The sequence below is a fragment of the Lithobates pipiens genome, unplaced genomic scaffold (genome assembly GCF_037356315.1).
Source record: "Lithobates pipiens isolate NorthernLeopardFrog02 unplaced genomic scaffold, aLitPip1_a1.2 Scaffold_22, whole genome shotgun sequence".
Taxonomy (NCBI): Eukaryota; Metazoa; Chordata; class Amphibia; order Anura; family Ranidae; genus Lithobates; species Lithobates pipiens.
Window position 1 is genome coordinate 297,494,720 of NW_027507784.1, and position 18,646 is coordinate 297,513,365.

Genomic DNA, 18,646 nt, shown 5'->3' on the forward strand with positions numbered 1-18,646 from the left:
TAAGCCCCTGTACACACGGTCGGAGATTTCCACAACCAAATCTGTCGGATTTTGCCCGTCGGATTTTGTCCGTCGGATCTTGTCCGAAACTGTTGCATACACACGGTCGGACAAAGTTGGCGAAAAATCCGATCTTTCAGAAGGTGATGACGTAATTTTGTTACGATGGGACTACATTCAGGCTAGTAGCCAATAGCTTTGATGTAGGAATTTGATCTGAGCATGCGTGGCACTTGGTCCGATCAAAATTCTCTACACATGATCGGAGTATGTCCGATCGGCCCAGTTGGTCGGGAAATATTTCCAACATGTTGGAAAATTGGGTCCGACGGATAGTCCGACGGAATCAGTCCGATGCATACCACACACAGTCGGATTACCTGACGACACGGTCCGATAGGACGCATTCCGACGGATTCTCCGACCGTGTGTACAAGGGCTAAGACTTTTTGAAGCTATCAATACTTCCCACTAACACCACCGATTGTGGGTGTGAGTTCCACATCCCTACTGCCTTGACAGTGAACCTCCTATGCAGTTTAAGTTTAAACCACTTCTCCTCCAATTTCATGAGTGGCCATGTGTCTTCTTATACTCCCTGAGACTGAATAGTTTATTCCCTATGCTAGCATCACCGTTGAGGTATTCGTATATCACTGTCATATCTCTTCTCTAGAGAGCATACATTTATTGTTTGTAGTCGTTCCTCGTAACTGAGGTCCTCCAGTCCCCTTATTAACTTTGTTGCCCTTCTCTGGATTCTCTCCAGCTCCAGCACATCCTTTAAGAGGATTGGTGACCAGAACTGGATGGAATACTCCAGATGTGGCCAAACCAGAGTTTTATAAAGTGCCATTATTATAGTTTTATCTCTTGAGTAAATACCCTTTTTTATGCATGCTAATATTCTGATAGCTTTGCTTGCTGCAGCTTGGCATTGCATGCCGTTGCTGAGTCTGTCATCTACTAGGACCCCCATATCTTTTTCATCCTGTATTCCCCCAGTGGTAGGGGAATCATTGGTAATCATTGCTTCATTCTTTATCATTATTCTGGGCAGCCCTATGTACCTTGTGGAGATCTCTCAACATTGTGTCTACTCTGTAATGTTGGTTTGTGATTGTCTCCATTATGTTTTAGAATTTTGGCTTATATGGTGATGTACTAGTTGTGATTTCTCTTTGGGAATACTTTGCCTTGGTGCTATTGTCTGGCGATATCTCCACTATATATATAATCCATACCATTATTATAAGTCCATTCCTTTTTTTATTTCATAGATGGCTACTTTTTCCTTCTTTTAGCAGTTGATGGACATCTCAGCCCCTCCTTCTACCACTCTAATCATATAGGTGTTGAATTTGCCACTTTGGACTTAGTTTGTTGCTATTATGTTCTTCCATGGATTGAGAATCTCATTTTGCTTGCCCATAGAAATGGTCTAATTTGTTTAATGCAGTCACAGAATTAGTGCAGCACAAAATAAAACATAAATAATATTACATATATAAAAGTCCATGTCTCCAAAATATATATGTGGATGAATGAAAGAAGCGGAAAAGTTCAGCCACTGTGCAGGAATGTGTCCAGATCTATCATACAAGTGCCCCAAACTGGGTGTAACGCCTCCACCACAGATAGACTTGGCCGCTCACCTCATTAATATGACCCCTGATAACAGAAATGTCAATCAGTGCTTTGTTTCAAATAAGGGAGCCTGAATCCTCCGATCTCCAATCCCTCTCTGAAAGGTAGCCATCCCTCCGCAATGTATATACAAAACAAATGAAGCAACACATAGTGCTCTCTGCTAAAACTGTAATATTTATTCCATAAAACTTAAAGTATAAAACTTACAAAGCTGGCACTTAAACTAAGTGCAAGTATCAAGCGTGCATTGTACATGAATCAAACCAAAAAGATGGCAGCGGGTGAGATCATATGTAGCTCCTCCTCTGTAAGCGTTATGTCCTGAGCGGGACTTAATCAGTGGGGCAAATTTTTTCATGCCAACATACATTTATGGTAAAACTCCTGTCTTTTTTCTTTGTGCTCAGTACACTTTTTTGCTATGGTTAAATTCCTTGAATGACATCAGTTTATTTACAGTGATTCTCCTTGGGTTTTTGACTTTTTATTTTGACTGCAGCGCCCACTTCAAAGTGGTCCCTACGCTTGCAGTGGTCTACCAATTTAGGCAGGTAATGAGTTTATTGTTATTATATCTTTTTGTACATGATAATACATATACATTTATTTTTCCATCGATATTGATTGTTTGCTTTATCATTAATAGGTACAGTATACTCTGCATACTGTATCTTCTCTATTGGAGTCCTGAAGAAGGAGGTTTCAATTCCTACGAAACACATTAAGACATTGTCTGTGGATTAACCCACTCTCAACAAACTATATGCTCATGTACTGTAACGGCTTTTGCCCCGTATGAATGCATTGGTGCCAGTGGTAACCGATATGTGATATTTAAAATGATCTGATGTATTTTTCTAGATACGGTTCTGCAGAGGATTTCTTCTAAACTTAATTGTTTTTAACAAGAATTTCAGTGTTTTTTATCTTTTGTATTAATAAACTGTGTAGGGGAATTACCCTGTTTTTGCCATATGTTGTGTTAAGAATTTCCATGAGTACCTCCTTATGTAAACCAAACCCATTTAGTTATATATGACCTCTTGGGCATGGTGCTCCTGCTACATGTCCCAATTAGCCCCTCCCACCGGGAAGCTGTCACTGTGCCTGCCAATCATAAATGCCCAAGTCATTTCCCACCCCACAGACTCATGTATACAAGGAATGCCTCGGCCGCTTATGATTGGCAAAGTAAAATAAACAGCTTCCTGATGGTATTGCTCAGGTTGGGGACCAGAATCTAAACACGCCTGAGTTCATCCCTATTTAGCATTACCTTGCTCTGCACCAATATTGTTAAAAATCCCCTACAATGTATGTAGAGAATATGCCAGACTGGTGTTTTGGAAGCTCATTGACCAATATAAATATCTTTTCAAAACTGACATTTTATTAATTTTCAATTTTTGACATGGATACAAAGAAAGTAAAAGCAACAGTAAATGATAAAAGGATGTCACAGGCAAGAGTACACAGCATGGCATGTGGTACACAACAAACAATCCGTCTGTCTGACATTTCGACCCGTTGGGACATAATGTCCCAGCTTGAGGAGCCAGGAAGGTGTAAACCAAACGTGGTAAGAAAGCAGAAACCAAACCATAACTTGACCATATAGACATGTTTAAGGCGGTAGTCAGGACCAAGATGATACCACTGCTCCAACCATTAATTGATTGCGTGACCCAATGTAACAGACGAGGGGGGAGTAAAAAGTGGGAAAAATAGGTAAGAACAGAGGGGCTATTGAAGATATGGACCAGACAGAGAGGAGATTAAGTGATAGAGAGGGAGAGTAAGAAGGACGCCCACCTAACCCCAAGCCCCTGCACCTTCTATAGGGGATAGCCCCCTTAGCAGCTGAGTTTGGGGTCCTCCATCCTGTCCCAAAGTTCCCAAGTCCTATTATGCTTGTCAAGGGTATTATTGTAGGAAGTTGTCATGTATTCCATCCGTTTGACATCCCTAATTCTGGTGTGAAATTCGACCAGTGAGGGAGGTTCCCTTTTTTTCCATTTTAGGGCTATTAAGCTTCGCCCGGCCATCAGCCCCTGGGCTAAGAGTTTTTTGGAGGACTTTGTGAATGAGACAGTAGGGAGGCCTAATAAGAACATTTTAGGATCCAGTGGGATCTGCACCTCAAAGATGGCTTGCAGCAGAGATTGAACTGTTACCCAGTAAGGAGTGATCTGTGGGCAGATCCAGTAGCTGTGATACAACGTACCCACAGCTCTATGGCAGCGCCAGCAACGAGAGTCAGCCGATGGGTAGATAGAGTGGAGCAGCTCTGGGGTTTGATACCAGTGAAGCATGATCTTATATTGATTCTCCTTGTATAGGGTACAAATGGAGCTCTTAGGTACCCATGACCAAATGAGCTGCCACGTCCTCAAAGATATGACCTCCCCCAAATCTTGCTCCCATCTATCCATATAGATATGCCGTGGCCCAGCTGGGGACATATCTGTTATCAAAATTTGGTAGGTACGCGATATCATGCCCTTGGGGGAGGAGCCTACCAAGCATATTTGCTCGAACTCGGTTAAGGGGGAAAATTTCAGGTTCAGCATGAAGGTCTGTGCAAAGTGGCGAATTTGTAAGTAGCCATAAAAGGCTTGTTTGGGAAGGTCAAAGGCGTCTTTCAATTCTTGGAAAGACCTTAGTGTTCTGGTCCTAAAGTCTACCAACTGGCTGTATCGGAACAGGGCCCTATCGAGCCAGGGTTGGGACATCTGTGATGTCAGGCTGTCTGGGGCGTAGGGGTTAAACAAAAAGGAGGTGGCCAGAGATGCCATGGAGGTGAGTGGATACACTTTTTTGGCCTGCCGCCATAGTGTGCGTACTAGCGCCATAGGGCCCAATAATTGGGGCCCCCCAACACTTATGTCCTTACTCCATAGCATGGAGTTTGGATGGGTTGGGACCAACCACAGCTTTTCAATTTGAATCCATCTATTGTAGGCATGGAGAGTGCACCTGGATGCGATTGGATGCAGTTGGGCTGCCAAGTAGTATTTAGCTATGTTGGGGAAGGCCAGTCCTCCCTGGTTCCATGGGGCATATAGGACAGATCTAGCGATCCGGTGTCTCTTGTAATCCCAGAAAATTTTTATTAGATCACCCTGAAGTGTTCTAAGGTGTGCTGCTAGGATCGGGATGAGGAGGGTCTCATAGAGGTAAAGGAGTCTGGGGAGGACCGCCATCTTGATAGTCGCTAGGCGGCCGAAAAGAGATAGCTTTAAGGTTTTCCATTTATTAAGTGACTCTCTTATGTCAGTGTATAGCTGTGGAAAGTTGGCCTTGTATAGGGTCTCGAAGGTAGGTGTGAGGTGAACTCCCAAGTATTTTAGAGAGGAAGACTTCCATGTGTAGTTGAAGGACTGGGAGAGGGCCGAAAGTGTCTGCGGGGCCATATTGAGAGGTAGGGCTTCCAATTTAAATATCTTTGTTAGTTTCTGGTGGTTTCTTGGATTTATATTTATAGTACACTTTTTCTATATCAACATTGTAATCTTGTCCTAATTAGGTGGAGAATCCCCCTTTCGGGAGTGTCCTGAAGGATTCCTAGAAAACACATTGTCTGTAAGTAAATTGATCTTTCCATCTCCTAGTATACACTGAACTGTTTTAATTTCATAAAGAAGGTTAGAACATGAAAGCTAGTGGCTAGGGAAATAGCCTGTTTTTCCTGAACTCTATATAGCACCCTGATGGTCAGGTGCTAGGTTAGGTAACTATAGTTTGTCTCACTGTAATCAGTGTGGCTGCATGTGATTGGTTATGTCTGTTCTATGTTTCACAGTCTGCAAGTTTGATTGCTCTGTCCCTGTATTTTCATAACTCTCTGGGTAGTTCTTGAACATAGGTGTGGAGCAATGTCAATGGGCAGCATGAATATTTATACAGTCCAAGCCAATCCCTGTGATCTCTGCAAAGATGGCCTCTGAGAAATGGGTATAAATAGTTTTAGACCTGGAACAGAATGATCTTGACCTGCATGAGAGGATCACAGTCTAAGGGGAGCTGATTACCCTCTAAGGGGGACCTTACTTGCCAACTATGTGAATATAAGCTCAAGGGCTATGCCAGGTCATGTGGCCCGGGGTCACTCACCCTGCACATGGAGTACCTTTCCACGGGGTTCCATGAGTTTCCTTTTCCAAAACTTGTCGTCCAGTGTCACTGCACACCTTGACTGTGAACTGCTGCATTTAAAAGGGACACCGCTGAGCCAATGCCTACTCCACCCATCCTTGACTCTCCCACCTCACTCTCAATTACAGAATGAGGTCCCTTTGAGCACCTAACACGGACCTCATACATGCTCTTTAATCACTCCTCACATTCTTCCATATCGTACGCCTAGACTGAGGCTCTCGTTAATGCAGGTTTGTTCCTGGTTGTTATGGTAAACCGACCACTGAGGAGAAGGCCAGAACATTGACCCCCTCACTACTACAAGACATCTCACCCCACCCAGGTACCACACCACACAAGACAGGCTGCTATTAATTTTACACCAGTCCCTAGCTACCTGTGGCATATGCTGACATCCTTCTTGATTGTAATGTACCCGACGATGGAGCCCGAAGTGTAGATGAATGCCTTTCTTATAGCTCTAGCTCCGGAGCCCTGTTAGAGTAACAGGAAACGCAAGAGGCTAGAGGACAGAGTGGCATGAGTGTCTAACAGGACTTCTGCTGGAGAATACTGATGTGCTTTGGGATACATAGGAAAAACTGGCTGGTAGCACACTGGCAGAAGAGCAGGAACTGATAACAGGCACAGCTATGGCTGAATCAGATGCAGGAAGAACAGCCAAGGCAAGGTCATACAGTCCAGATCAGCAGTTAGCAGGCAGATCAGACATAGGCAACAGGCAGAAGAGTAGTCAGAAGTCAGGCCGGGGTGCATAACAACAAGGCAGATGAGCATATGGATAAGTCAGAAGCGTAGTCCAGGGGCAAGCCAGGGGTCAGTGCAGGCAGAGTTCAGGGAAAGTCAGGAGCAGATCAGGTTGGCAATGGGTGAGCAATACATGAACAGATACACAGATGCTTCAGGAACGTAGAAGATTAAACAAGATCAATAATAGGTTCAGTTGTATTGTTCAACACCACATCCCGGAAAAATATATATAAAAACCAAACAATAGGAACATTTTTATTTTTTAGGTGTTGAATCCTTCAAACAGAATGAACTTACAAACACATGTATGGATAAAAGCAATACATTTTATTACATAATTACATCAAAATAAGTTGGGGTACAATACCCTTAACATACCATACAACTTAGGCCACGTACACACGGGCGGATTGTCTGCCCAACTAAGTTCGTCAGACAATCCGACAGACAGTCCGTTCAAACTTTTGAATGAACGGACTTGCCCACACACGACACTTTTTGAGCGGACTAATACAGCGGACTAAGTCCGCCATACAATCCGCTCAACTTTAGAAATGAACGGACTCGCCCACACACGCGGAGGAAAGTCCGCTCATTTCGAGCGCGTCTCCAGGTAGGCGGGGCCAGCGAAGGAGACATCGCTGGCCCCGCCACCTGGAATGGACTTAAAGGGGAACCCCAACGCCGAAAAAAAATCGGCGTGGGGGTGCCCCCCAAGTCCACAACAGACCCTTGTCCGAGCACGCAACCTGGACGGCCAGGAAAGGGGGGCGAGCGAGCGCCCCCCCCCCCTCCTGAGCCGTACCAGGCTGCGTGCCCTCAACATGGGGGGTGCCTTGGGGAAGATAGAGAACGGAAGACGGCGACAGCGGCGACAGAAGACCGGGCCACCGCCTGTAAAAGAGCTAGAAGAAGGCGCGGTGGACCGGCAGAAGAACCGAAGAGGGGGACAAGACCCCCGAAGTCGGGAGAAGAGGCCGGCGGCGGGGAGGAAGAAAGCCGGACTCCTCCGCTAGCAAAAGAGCTACAAGAAGATAGCGGAGGAGTCCGGCGAGAAGACCCCCGAAGACGGAAGACCCCCGGAGCTGTGCAATAAAATATTTTAACCCTGTGTTGTGTTTTTTTTTTTACTTTTTTTCACAGGTGAATGGGTAGGGGTACATTGTACCCCATACTCATTCACATAGGGTGGGGGGCCGGTATCCGGGGGCCCCCTTATTAAAGGGGGCTCCCGGATTCCGATAAGCCCCCCGCCCGCAGACCCCGACAACCAACGGCCAGGGTTGTCGGGAAGAGGCCCTTGTCCTCATCAACATGGGAACAAGGTGCTTTGGGGTGGGGGGGCCGCACGGCCCCCCCTTCCCCAAGGCACCCCCCATGTTGAGGGCACGCGGCCTGGTACGGCTCAGGAGGGGGGCGCGCTCGCTCGCCCCCCTTTCCTGGCCGGCCGGGTAGCGTGCTCGGACAAGGGTCTGTTGTGGACTTGGGGGGGACCCCCACGCCGATTTTTTTCGGCGTTGGGGTTCCCCTTTAAGTCCATACCAGGCGGCGGGGCCCGCGACGTCTCCTTTGCGGGCCCCGCCTACCTGGAGACCCGCTCGAAATGAGCGGACTTTTCTCCGGGCGGGAAAAGTCCGCTCATTTCGAAAGTACAGCGGACTGGCACACACACGGGCGGACTGTCCGCTCAAACCAAGTTTGAACAGACAATCTTACGGAAATTCCGTAAGACTTTGTTCGTCAGACAGTCCGCTGAAAAAGTCAGCTGAAGCCCACACACGAGCGGACTGTCCGCTGAAATGTGTTTCGGCGGACTAAGTTGGGCAGACAGTTCGCCCGCGTGTACGCGGCCTTAGAGAAGCCGGCAGCCACACAAATGGCGGACTTGGCTGTGCATTCAAAAACTTGCACCCGCTAAATGGCCAAGAGCAGGGCTTACAGGAACCAATTCGCCTGCACACATGCATGCGTCTTCTCTGACACTTATGCCAACTTAACCCCTGATAACTGACTTGCTTCATACCCCATATGTGCTTTAGCTGACCCATTTATGTGCCTTTACCTTCCTGCAGCCTTTTAAAGTGGTTGTACAGAATCTCACAAAAGTAAGTACACCCCACACATTTTTGTAAATATATTTTTTAATATCTTTTCATGTGACAACACTGAAGAAATGACACTTTGCTACAATGTAAAGTAGTGAATGTACAGCTTGTATAACAGTGTAAATTTGCTGTCCCCTCAAAATAACTCAACACACAGCCATAAATGTCTAAACTGCTGGCAACAAAAGTGAGTACAGCCCAAGTGAAAATGTCCAAGTTGGGCCAAATTAGCCACCCCCCCCCACTGTTGTCATGTGACTCATTAATGTTACAAGGTCAGGTATGAATAGGGAGCAGGTGTGTTAAATTTGGTGTTATCGCTCTCATCGTCGCATGACAACCGTGAGGGAAAATGCCTAAATGGGCCCAATTTGGAAATTTTCACTTAGGGGTGCACTCTCTTTTGTTGCCAGCGGTTTAGACATTAATGGCTGTGTGTTGAGTTATTTTGAGGGGACAGCAAATTGACACTGTTATACAAGCTGTACACTCACTACTTTACATTGTAGCAAAGTGTAATTTCTTCAGTGTTGTCACATGAAAAGATATAATAAAATATTTACAAAAATATGAGGGATGTACTCACCTTTGTGAGATACTGTATACCACTGGTTGTCGTCCCCCCCCCCCGCAAGGTAAAGTCATATTGCGCTAGTATGCATTGCATACTAGCACATGATGTGAAACTTACCTTATTACTAAGCTGTTCAAGCGCCACGATGTCAGCGCTGCAGGAGCTCCCATCTTCAACCATCTTGCTTCCAGGTTTGCGGGCTCTGGCTCTGTGACTGGCCGGAGTCGCAATGACGTCACTCCTACACATGAGCACGGGAGCTGCCATTTGTGGCACAGGACTCTGAAGGAGCAGCCCCGGGTGGCTGTTCCTTTAGAGCGCATGCGCTGGTCACGTCACTAGCTGCATGTACAACAAATATCTCCTAAACGGTGTACATTTAGGAGATATTTACACTACCTGTAGGTAAGCCTTATTATAGGTTTACCTATAGCTAAATGTCAGCAAAAGAAGTAATTTCAGACCAGGCTCATAAAATGTTTAATGAACTTTACTGAAGATTTCTGCTGCATAACGATTTAAATTGCGAACAATAGTTCAAAGAGTCCCATCCCTAACTAACTGTACTACTTGGTGGATGTCCAGGCATAGGGCATAGCTTATAAAGGTGATTGTCCATTATTGGTGGAAGTCCATGATGTGGCAGTTCTCCGGGAAGCCGACATCTTTGGGCTGACTGCAAGGCCCAGCAGTCCCCCTTTGCATCACGGCGTTACAGCATTCCCAAACCCAAGACCAAACAACAACCAGGGACAAAGACAAAAGGGCCCTCTGGTACCCAGCCTTCCTTCCTTATATTAGCCCCACAGGGCAGGTAAGCTGGGTTCAAAAAGCCCAGAAAACTGAGTGAAACAGTTTAACCCCCTTGCCTGGGTCAACCACTGCTCACTAACTAATGTAGACAACTTGCCTACAGTTGCCTAGTTGTCTGGAAGATATTGTCCAGAGGCAACCAACATTCAGGATATTTGTGAGTACAGACTGGTGTGAGAGATCCTAGAGCCTTTGGGCTGTTGCCCTCCCTCTGGTGCCAGAGAGTCAGCTTTGTGTATAAAGGGGACATGAGATGGTGTCCTGATAAGCTCAGTCTATATAATTCTTTGTGAAGGGTCTCTGCTCAAATTACTCAAAAGAGGACGCTTTATGTCTTCAGCTTTTACTACAAAGCCAAGTCCATTACCTACTTGCACAAGGATTTTGCTTACAGTTCTACAGAAGGAAGTGTCCTCATCTTTGTATGTAGTTCTTTTTAGAGCTTCCCACTCATCCTCCATCCCCATCCAAGTTACCCCCCAACAAAACACCAAAAAGAACACCCCTGGACTGTTCATTGAGAAAATTCTGGGAAAATACCCAAGGGACCTTTAAAAATGCTGGCTTCTATGGAGTAACGCTAAATTTGGGGGCTCATCCAGGATTTCCCCCGAGAAAACCACAACGGTAGCTTTTGGCAACAGATAAAAGAAAGGCTGTCAGTGTTGTGCTCACTATGGAGGATTGTGGGAAGGGAATCAGAATGGTGGACTGTTGTGTCACAGCGGAGAATGTCTGCATCACAGTAGGGACTGCTATCAGTGCGAAAGCATTTCCAAGTAATAATCGTGAAAGAGTTAACATGTGGCAAGGGAGTGAGAGTGCCAGTGAAGTCTGCCTAGGGACATGCAGGGTTACCACCAGTGTGTGTGTGCTACAGAGGAAAATGTGGCCTGTTGATACATTTGCCAGTGCAGAAGCATTTTTGGTCAGTGGGGGGGAAGGAGTTAACAAGGGGTGTGGGAACGACAGTGCCGGTTTATTGTTTTTTTTTTTCAACTGCACGTAATAGTATTATTTTATAATCAAAGCGGCCTACTTTTTGTCCATTCTATTAGCTCTTTCTGTGCTCTATACTGGGCATGTCTGCCTTATGTCTTTATTGCCTATACACTTTTATAATTGAATAAAGTATGCCTGTTTTTATAGCTTACAGTACAGGCAAGCCCTGAGTTACAAACATCCGACTTACAAACTACTCATTCTTAGAAATGAAGGGAGACAACGGGAGTGAGAGGAAATCTACTCCTAGGAATAAGAGTTATGTTTGTTTGCCGCCCCCCGGGGGGGGGGGGGGGGGTACTGGGGGTTAGGGTGGTTTATTTTCTGCCACTGACATCAACCCAAAATCTTCAAAATCCAATTGTCACAGGGACAGAAAGTGAGGTGAAATCTTCTGTACAGAGACACAGACAGCAAAACAATCGTTACTGGGGTGTTAACCCTTCCCTATGCGATCCAAAAAACGTAAAACTCATTATTTTGGCTGGAGTTACACTTAAATGTACCTATTCCGACTTACATACAAATTTTACTTAAGAACAAACCTACAGGCCCTATCTTGTTTGTAACCCGGGGACTGCCTGTATGTTCTTTACAGTCTTTGATGTCTTCTTTCCATTCTTTAGTCTCCTTCACAGGCTCCGGTTCAGTCAGTAGCCACAACTCCTTCCACTGAAACCAGCACAGGTACACCTCCCTCAATGGAAACCGGCCTCACTCTTGACCCAGATAAATGCAAGATTATCCAGCAACGGCTGGTGTTATTGCTACATGCACACAAGTGTCAAGAGAGGCAAGTCAATTGTACCCTTCCCCACTGTCGTACCATGAAGAATGTTCTGAATCACATGACGCTCTGTACAGCTGGGAGAACCTGCCAGGGTAAGCTGCTATCACATGTAACCTGTTAAAAAAAACTATACCACTCATATACCACACATATTCACTGTACCATGTTCCCAACCTTTGGCTCCCTACTTTGGATGTTTTTTTTTTTCCACCAGGCTTCCAAATCATTGTAGCTTCTGAATTTATCATCATGTTGGCTGTAAAATATGAACTTAAAAGAAACAAAATCTGCAGATGTGAATATGATTTTTTTTTTTTTTATTCTTTATTTAAGAAGGACAAACATGCGGAAATACAGAAACAACCCAAATGGTATACATAAAAGTATCAATGAACTCCCCAAAACATAATCAATGATACAGACATCACAGTATTATAAAGAAGGTCTTCTATGTGTAGGGAATAGGAGCTATCTACAGAGGACTAGGGAGACAATAATATGAGTTAGCTGTATTTTTTGCCAAAAAGAGAGCATTGTCAGGGTCAGGTCATCCATAATATGTTGCCTATTTTTCCACTGGCCATTGATAAGAAAGTGTCGGACCTGTGACTTTTCGACCTTTTTCAACTGAAGAAATCTAGGGTCATTGAGTCCCGGTTTGAAAGCCGGGCTGCCAACAATGGGAGTGAATGGAGAAGGGAGTGGTGCAACCAAGAAGTCGCAGAAGGCTTTCCGGGTAATCTGCCATGTTTCTCCCACCGTGGTATGTTTCAATATCAAAGGCTTATGGCACAGGGCAGCAAATCCAACTAGATTGCTTCAGATTTCCGTGCTGATACCAGTCCACAATACGGGATAGGTGGCATGCCATATGATAAAGGTTGGCATCCGGCAGGGCGATACCGCCCCTCAAATTAGGAAGTCAAAGGATGGTTTGTGCCAGCTGGGGGGGGGGGGGGGGTGTTCTGGGCCCAGACAAATGTGACAAAAGATCTATTCACCACCCTGAGGAAAGAGGCAGGGACCCGTATAGGGAGTGCCTTGAAGTTATACAGCAGCCGAGGCATGATGTTCATTTTCACTATGCCACAAAGCCAAAACTAGGATGCTGCCAATCCTAAAGGTTTTTTTTAATGGCTCTCAAGAGGGGGGGAGTTGAGGGGAAAAATCTCCTCCACCCTACTGGGCAGAAGGATGCCCAAATACTTAATGTGGGATGAGGCCCATTTAAAGGGGAGGTCCACCTGGATCAGTGCAGCTAAGGTGGGCAGCAGGGCAACCTCCAGCACCTCCAAATTTCTGAAAATTGATGCGGAAAAGTGACAACTCCTCTTATGTTTTCAGTTCCCACCAGCAGGTTCAGGATAGACACCAGAGGGTTGGTCAAAAAAAAATAGTAGGTCGTCTGCAAACTTTTTGGGGAAAGGGTGGCACCCAATCACAGGCTCGGTTATCCCTGATGAGTCTCAGAAAGGGTTTGAGGGCACCCCTGTCTCGTCCCATTCGCTATCTGAAATGATGATGAAAGGTGACCATTAACTTTAACCTGTGCCGATGGGCAAGAATAGGTAGCTTGGACCCAGTTCATCATTTATTACCTCAGACCTATGCACCTGATGCCCCATACACACGGTCGGAATTTCCGACAGAAAAAGTCTGACGGGAGCGGGAGCTTTTCATCGTATATTCCGACCATGTGTATGCCCCATCGGACTTTTTACGTTGAAAATTCTAACGGACCTAAAAAGATAACTTCTATATTCTATATTTTTCCGACGGAACAAATTCCCATCGGGAAAACTGCTCGTCTGTATGCTGTTCCAGCGTACCAAAAACGACGCATGCTCTGAAGCAAGTACGAGACAGAAGCATAAAACTAGCGTTCGGAATGAAGATAGCACATTCCTCACGCTGCAAATTCTGTGATCTTTTAATGCAGCACATTCTTTTGTTCCTTATAATGCTAGAATAATGAAGTTGTTTTGCTACTGATATTCACACAGTTCTTACAAACTTATTTCTTTATTATTTCTCGTGATCTCATGAATAATCTTTTATTTTTTAAAAGCCAGATCTCCATAATAATGTTTAAAATAATTTTTTATAGTCATATTTTTTATTTCATCAAGATCTCATTTTTTTGGATTATTGAAAAATTATTTGCTATTGATCTCCAATATATATAATTTTTTTGGTGTGTCAAGTTACCACAATAACTTGTGCATCAGGTGGCAATGCCAGGCCACCAGTCTTGGTAAAACTTTGTCTTTGTCTTATTTCACATTTCCTTGTCAAAAGTTTTTATTAATTGTATGTTCAATGACATGAATAATAACAGTATATAGTAGAGAATATTAACAACATAAGAAAGCTGATTAATATATAAACTGTGAATATAAAGATATGTATGTAATAATTATACAAACATTTGATTATTCAAATAAGTCTGGGGGTTTAGTATGGGTTTAAATACCAAAAAAAATGCATACTGTAATATTGAGTAAAACCCTTTATATATATATATATATATATATATATATATATATTATAGTTATAGTATAATATATATAATAGTTTAATGGGAAATAATATTTATATTTGATAGAATAATGAGTTTTAAAAGAAAGATAAAGTATGAAAAGTGAAGAAAGAAAGAGGAGAAAAAAAAAGTCCACAGGGTCGACCAAAAAACGAGCTCATGTTACATTCTAGCTGTATGGATATTCAAGTATCCATGAATTCAAATATATTGTCTCCTAAGCAATTGAGTATCTAATACATAAATAAGCTACCATGGCAGAAGAACGGATTCATTAAATGTTGCTGGGAAGTGATATTTTATCCAGGGGCACCATATTTTTTCAAATATGGGGAGTTGGTCTCTTTCAATTGCTATCATTTTAGCGTGTGACATGGAAGTGTTATCTGTTTTTTGTCTCAGCCATCACCAGGACAGGGGACCTCCATGCCCTTGCAATCGTTTGTTTTGCAGCTGTGAGAAGTTGAACAAATAGTTTGAATTGATTGTGTGCTATAAAGTTTGGTTTGAGTATTGCTGTGTTCGGATCTGGTTGTATTTTTTGTTTAAACATTCTGGATGCAATTTTAAAAATTTCTATCCAATAGGTTTAAGCTATTGGACAGGACCACCATATGTGTAGATGCGTACTCGGATCAGAGCAACCTAGGAAGCATTCAGCTGAATGGATAGGTGCGAATTTGGGTACTCTAGAGGGTAACGGGTACCAACGAGTTAAAACTTTATAGTTAGCTTCTATTGCTAGGACATTAGGTGAAGATGATTTGGTTATTAGTGATGGACGAACCTCCGACGGGATGTTTCGCGAACGTGGACCGCGAACGCGGCCGATAGTTCACGAACCGGAACGTTCACGGCGGGCCCCATTGACTTCAATGGGAGGCGAACTTCGCAAACCTACAGGTCAAATTTGCAGCCACAAAATAATTAATAGCTGTGCAAACATAGTCCCACCACATGGCCAATGACATAACACATGTATGAGGTGAATCTGGGATCGACAACTACAAGCATTCTTTTTTTATATGGGAAATTGTTGTGACAATTCAGGACTGTGGAGCGCATGAAGGCAATAGAGGAGAGGGAAGGTCAGGGACCAGGGTAGGCAAAGAAGAGGGTGCAGGAGACAGGGCCAGATTAAGAACATCATGGGCCTGGTGCTGAGGATTTTGGTGGGGCCTTTTATGAACAATAAATAAATAAAAATGCAAACTATTTTTTGTTATAACAAATTCAATTAAAGAGAGAGAGGGAGGATGAGAGAGAGAGAAAGACAGAGAGAGAGAAAGGGAATGAAGGAGGTGTGAGGGGTAAGGGAGGGAGGATGAGAGAGAAAGGGGGGGATGGGAGAGAGAGGATGCACATGAGCATGTGTGGGAGTGACATCAACACAGCCTGGCCAAGGCAAGTGACGGAAGGCACAGAACCCAGAAGGAAGACCGGGTGAAGATGGAAGTGCCCGGGCCCCGCCGGATTGATCACAGCACAGCACTGGAGGGCTCAGTCTGACAATTTAAGTGTACCCTAATGTGCTAATATGCTGTGCATACTCGTACATTATGGCATAACCTACCCCAGGGCCTCTAAAAAGTAGTAATGTTAGAAAAGTTTACTACTGCTTTAATATCACAGGAGCCTCTCATGGGGCCCCTACTTACCCTGTGGCCCTTGGGCAGTGCCTAAGTGCATAGTTGTCAACATTTGAAAAATAATTTCAGCGACACCTTTTTTTACAAGTGCTATATTTAGAGTAGCTGACATCCCCTATGTTCCTCTATACATCACAATAGTAATTACAAAATTAAATAAGTACTAATAATGGGGAAGAACAAATATGAGAACTGTGAGATTTCCTTTAGTTGAACTGACAAAAGTGCCCATTCTAGAGCTGGTAACATTGAGGATATTCAGTATAATTTTAAAGAACAGTTTTTGTGGGTAAGAGGCATAGGGGAGGAGTATGGATGGTATAAAAGTGGGAAGTATGTGCAGGTGAGGGAGAGGAATGTGGAGGGTCTAACAGTGGGCACTATGTACATGAGAGGAGTGCGAAGGGTATGACAGTGGGCAGTATGCACAGCAGAGGAGTGTAGAGGGTATGACATTGGGCACTATGTATAGGAGAGGAGTGTGGAGGGTATGACAGTGAGTAGTATGTACAGGAGAGGAGTGTTGGAGGTATGACAGTGGGCACTATGTATAGGAGAGGAGTTTGGAGGGTATGACAGTGAGTAGTATGTACAGGAGAGGAGTGTGGAGGGTATGACAGCGGGCACTATGTATAGGAGAGAAGTGTTGGAGGTATGACAGTGGGCACTAGGTATAGGAGAGGAGTGTGGAGGGTACGACAGTGGGCACTATGTACAGGAGAGAAGTGTATGACAGCGGGCACTATGTATAGGAGAGGAGTGTGTAGGATATGACAGCAGGCGTTATGTATAGGAGAGAAGTGTTGGAGGTATAACAGTGGGCACTATGTATTGGAGAGGAGTGTGGAGGGTATGACAGTGAGTAGTATGTACAGGAGAGGAGTGTGGAGAGTATGACAATGGGCACTATGTATAGGAGAGAAGTGTGGAGAGTATGACAGTGGGCACTATGTATAGGAGAGGAGGATGAAGTAATCTGGGAAGGAAAAATTTAAAGGTTTGTGGAAGGATGTTTAGGGGCTGTGTAGTGGTTAAGAGGGCCATACATAGATTGAAATTACACCAATTAAGCAGAGACCAGCCATCTATGTATAGGCTAGCTGGTTTTACACAAGTCAACCTATTAACCGACTTGAGTACAACCAGCCTGTCAGGTTTTCCCCAAAACAATCAGCGCTGCCAGCTATAGTTAGCAACAATAATCATTGTATTCACTGGCAAAACACAATAACACTGCAGGAGTGATTGCCCGTTTCACAGGTGAGAGGGTGTGTGGGGACAGGCTGGGGAGAGATACTAGTCAGTCCCTGGGTAGGCACTGATTAGTATCAGAGCCAGATACACACAGGTTACATACGCCATGATCGTTAGAGCGAGAGCAATAATTCTAGCACTAGACCTCCTCTGTAACTCTAAACATGTAACCTGTAAAAAAATGTAAAGCATCGCTTAGTACACAACAAAAAATCGTGCTAACTTTAGTGTTTTTTTTATGAATGAAACAGTTTCTTTCCAAAAAAAACGTTTGAAAAATTGCTGCGCAAATATCGTGTAACATAAAAAGTTGCAAAGACCACAATTTTATTCCATAGGGTGTCTGCTAAAACAATATATAATGCTTAGGGGTTCTGAGTAATTTTCTAGCATAAACAATGATGATTTTTACATGTAGGAGAGAAGTCTCAGAATGGGCCTGGGTGGCAAGGGGTTAATTATCATAAGTAATATACAAATAATTATTATGAGCACTGTGAGTTCATCCTCTCAGTCTGCTGCAGAGTGTTCCAGCTTGTATTTAAACTGGCCGCTCTGTATGTAGCTTCTGACAGGCTGTGCAAGGAGCCCAGTATCTCCGGAAACCATAAATGATAGCCCCATATTTTAACCAGTGCTGGGGTGGGTATTTAGCTACCTACCCACCAAATTTGGGGTCTCTGTGACTCCTGATCGCCGAGCTACAATCCTCAAAGTCAATCTTTTTTTTTTCTTTTTGATTTTTAACCGTAATAGAGAGTACTGACATCAGCACCGTGATATACATCACTGACACCTGCACCGTAAGCAGCCCCAGGAGGAAGTCAGCATAGCACAGGGATGGTGGGAGCCCCTCATAAGTAGTGATGGCCGAACGGTTCGCCCGGCGGTCGTTTCGCGGCGAATTTCCGACTTTCGCCGTCCGCGGGTTCGAACGCCTTTTTCCGTCGTTCGCCCCGGCGGACTTACGTGTTTAATGTATACAAGAACTTTAACCTTTCGTGACACGTTTATCATGTGTTACAGGACAACCAATTGAGACATGACAGCTCATGGACACTTGGACATTCCCCCTAACCTATAAATACACCCGATCCGGTGGCCATTTTACATTCTTTCTTCTGTCACTGTAGGGAAAGGATCCTGTGTGGAGTAGGGACAGAGAAAACGCTAGCTATTTGGTACACAAAAGTTCTTTTCAGGACTGGTATAGGTGTTAGGTCAGCAGCCTGAGTTTCTTTTGTCAGTTTAGATAAAGGGACAGAGCGCTGTATGCTGCTATTTTAGGGACAGCTCAGCCAGATTAGTCTTTCTTCATCATCATCATCATCATCATCATTAGCTGTTACTATCAGGTCCACA

The 18,646-nt window shown here is 44.3% G+C and overlaps 1 protein-coding gene across 3 annotated transcripts in view; it reads left to right on the forward strand.

Annotated features, from left to right (window-relative positions):
- The window catches only part of LOC143924755 (histone acetyltransferase p300-like), a 48,626-nt gene that overhangs the window by 4,916 nt on the left and 25,064 nt on the right, over nucleotides 1-18,646 (forward strand). For all 3 annotated transcript variants that reach the window (XM_077449201.1, XM_077449202.1, XM_077449203.1), the window contains exons 2-3: nucleotides 5,177-5,232; nucleotides 11,679-11,934. In XM_077449201.1, the coding sequence (XP_077305327.1) occupies nucleotides 5,177-5,232; nucleotides 11,679-11,934 (312 nt within the window). The remainder of the gene's footprint in view (nucleotides 1-5,176; nucleotides 5,233-11,678; nucleotides 11,935-18,646) is intronic.